Below are 2908 nucleotides of genomic sequence, written 5' to 3'. Positions count from 1 at the left end.
CACACACACACACACACACACACACACACACACACACACACACACACACCAATGATAAATAAAATTGAAAACAAAACTCAAAACAAATCCCATCACTTCCACCACAAGCAGAAAACCTGAGCTGTGGCTTAGCTGGCGGAGTGCTTGCCTAGCACACACAAAGCCTGATCCACCCCCAGGACCACCCAAAAAAGCAAAACCTGTGCTGTTAGAAGCAGCCTGTTCTGGCTCAAGCCTCACCCACTTTCATTGCACCAATGCTAAGAGGCTATTCTGTAAATTTATAAAGCACTTGAACAATACTTGACAGTAAGTGTCACTTAGACATTTGTTTAGTAAAGGAGAAAACTGAACTTTAGAAAAAAGCTGACATGCAAGGGTCCAGAGTCCACATCTGTGTGGTGCAATGGTTATTCACAGAATCCAGAGGCATGACTGCCACACAGGTCATGCAGGTCGTAGACAGCACAAGGCAGCAATTCCTAAAGGACACATGTCCCAGCAGGGCACAGGTCAGTATTACGGCAGTGGTTTCCATCTCAAGGTAGGAAGGGGTCTTTTCCAGGATAGTATGTTATGACAAGTTTTTATCTCCTATGAGTTAAGCAAGAGGGACTACTGAGGGCCTCAAGACTCAAGATGGTGCTGAAGAGAACAATCTTCCACTGCTTCCCCGACCACCCGGGGAGCCTGGCCAGGCCTCTGCTCCCATACTCACGGGTTGGTGGTGGAGAGGATGAACATGGAGCTGTAGGGCGGCATGGGTTTTGGGCCGTCCTCCCCGGGGTCTGCCTCCTCTTCCTCCTTCTTCTCTTCCTCCTTCTTTGGCAGTGGGTCTGGGTTAGCATTTTTGTTTACTGTTGCAACAAGGATAAACATGGGTTCCTCCTTACCCACAAAGCTCTGGACTCCTGGTCATTCCTGGAGCCAATGCTAAGCATAGGACACTGGGGAAAGAGCTTCCTGTGCACCAGGCGTCACCCGACACTGTGGGCTTGGTGCCTGTGCCCACCACCTGACAGAGAAGGGAATCTGGGCACAGGGAAGGAAAGTGGCTAGTCCAAGGTCACACAGCTGCCGGTGAACTGGCCCTAGAATATCAGCTCCCACTCTACAGAGCAATGGTGCCTCCATTCCCTTAGATTTTCTGATGTGACTAGGACCTGCATGGGGCAGCTGCCCACAGAGTAGAGAACTCAGACCCTGTGAGAACACCCAGTTCTGACTGCAGGCTCCACAGCCCTGTGTGGTTGTTTGTGGACAGGCTGAACCTCCCCGGGGGTCTGTTTCTTCATCCAAAAGCTAGTAAAATTAGTTTATTATCAAGACCCACCACAGGGAAGTCAGCTGTGGTGGCACACACCTGTAATTCTGCCACCACAGGGAAAGAGAGACAGGAGGGTCACTTCTAGCTTAGGCTTGGGCTACACAGTGAGATGCTACCTCAAAACACAGCAACCCCAAGCCCAAAACTGACTTGCTCCTCACAGGAATGTACGTAGTTGTCTTTAGGGGCTGGAGCCCCAGGTGACAGAGGAGTGAGGCCGATCCAAATGGGCCACACCGGTGCATGAGCCATCTGGTCACCAGGAGAGAGAAGAGCATGTAAACGCTCCTAAGTGTGTGCTGCAGCGACAGCAGTTCCGAGAGACATAGACACTGGGATAAACAGACATTATCCTTGTTAACAGACATGGGGTCCTGGCTGGCCTTAAGGCCACTGCATAGTTATGGGTGGCCTTGAATTTGTGAACTTCCTACCCCCACCCACCATTACTGTAGGCTGTCTGTGGTGCTGGAGTGTCTAGGCAAGCACTCTACCAACCGGGCCAGGCCCCCAGCTCCTTCCTTGCTCACTGTGCCACTAGACCATTTACAATGATGATGCTTCCAGCTGCGCTGTCCCCAGGCCCCCAGTTTCCACTTGGGGATTCTTTTCTCCTGTGGTAGTGTGGGCTCTGTGGAGGGAAAGTAGGGTGTGGAGCATGGCCACAGGCCAAGTCCACTGAGGGCTGCACACAGGGTCTAGTGTTTTTTCCTCCCAAGACTGTGAGCAGGGACTGTGAAGAAAACGGCCCAGCAACCCTGCAACTCCTCACCTTGGACCACAGTGTGGTTGAGGGGCGGGCAGGCTGGGGGGATCTCCACCGCCATGTGCTCGGGTTTCCTGGCAGTCTTCGCTGAGTTGGGCTGAGTGCTGCTGGGGTTGGTGACGATAAGGCTGTTCTCGGGGGTCTTGGGGGGGCCGGGGTTGGACGGGTTGCCCGGGTTGTTGGGCGTCCTGCGGCTGGCAGCGTTCTGGGGGTTGGTGGCCAAGGTGGGACCAGGGTTGGTGCTGTTCCCGATCTTGGTGGGGCTTGGGGGAAGGCCACTGTGGCCCAGGCTGTCGTGGGGACTGACAGGCTCCCCGGTGGCCAACTTGTTATTCTTCATGTTGTCAAGGTCCTCGGCCAGTGGCAAGTCCTGGCGGCCCAGGTCCTGCTGGATTGGCCTGGTGGTGGACAGGTTGGGACCAGACATGGGGACCCCGGAGCCCTGGTTCTCTCTAAGGAGAGGATCAAAGTGGAAGAGTGCAGAACTGGTTAGGATCAGCACTGCAGCTGCCAGGACCAATACCCAGGCCCACAGCACGACCCAGGACAGTCTGCTGCACTACCCAGCTCATGTGAGGCCCTGAGCGCCATCTACCCCGAAAGGAAAGAAAAAGCAATCATTTCCTGATTCTACACTTCACAGAGCGCTGCACAGCTCCAGGCAGGTCAAGTGGTTATGAACTCTCATGAACTTTCTGTATGCTGAGGAGGAGCTCAGGGCCTCACACAGGCTGTGGTAACCCTCTAACGCTGAGACACACCCACACCCCTCACTGGGGGATTCTAGGCTGGGGCTCTACCTCTGACTCACACCC

General features: G+C 54.1%; 1 protein-coding gene across 1 annotated transcript in view; it reads right to left on the bottom strand.

Annotated features, from left to right (window-relative positions):
* The window catches only part of Cacna1a (calcium voltage-gated channel subunit alpha1 A), a 243021-nt gene that overhangs the window by 81164 nt on the left and 158949 nt on the right, over positions 1 to 2908 (bottom strand). Inside the window, 2 exon segments of the mRNA XM_026777920.1 lie at positions 719 to 857; positions 2100 to 2545. Of these exon segments, the coding sequence (XP_026633721.1) occupies positions 719 to 857; positions 2100 to 2545 (585 nt within the window).

This window comes from Microtus ochrogaster, unplaced genomic scaffold (genome assembly GCF_000317375.1).
Source record: "Microtus ochrogaster isolate Prairie Vole_2 unplaced genomic scaffold, MicOch1.0 UNK90, whole genome shotgun sequence".
Lineage (NCBI taxonomy): Eukaryota > Metazoa > Chordata > Mammalia > Rodentia > Cricetidae > Microtus > Microtus ochrogaster.
The sequence above is the reverse complement of the archived record's forward strand: the minus strand, read 5'-3'. Positions and strand labels throughout refer to the sequence as shown.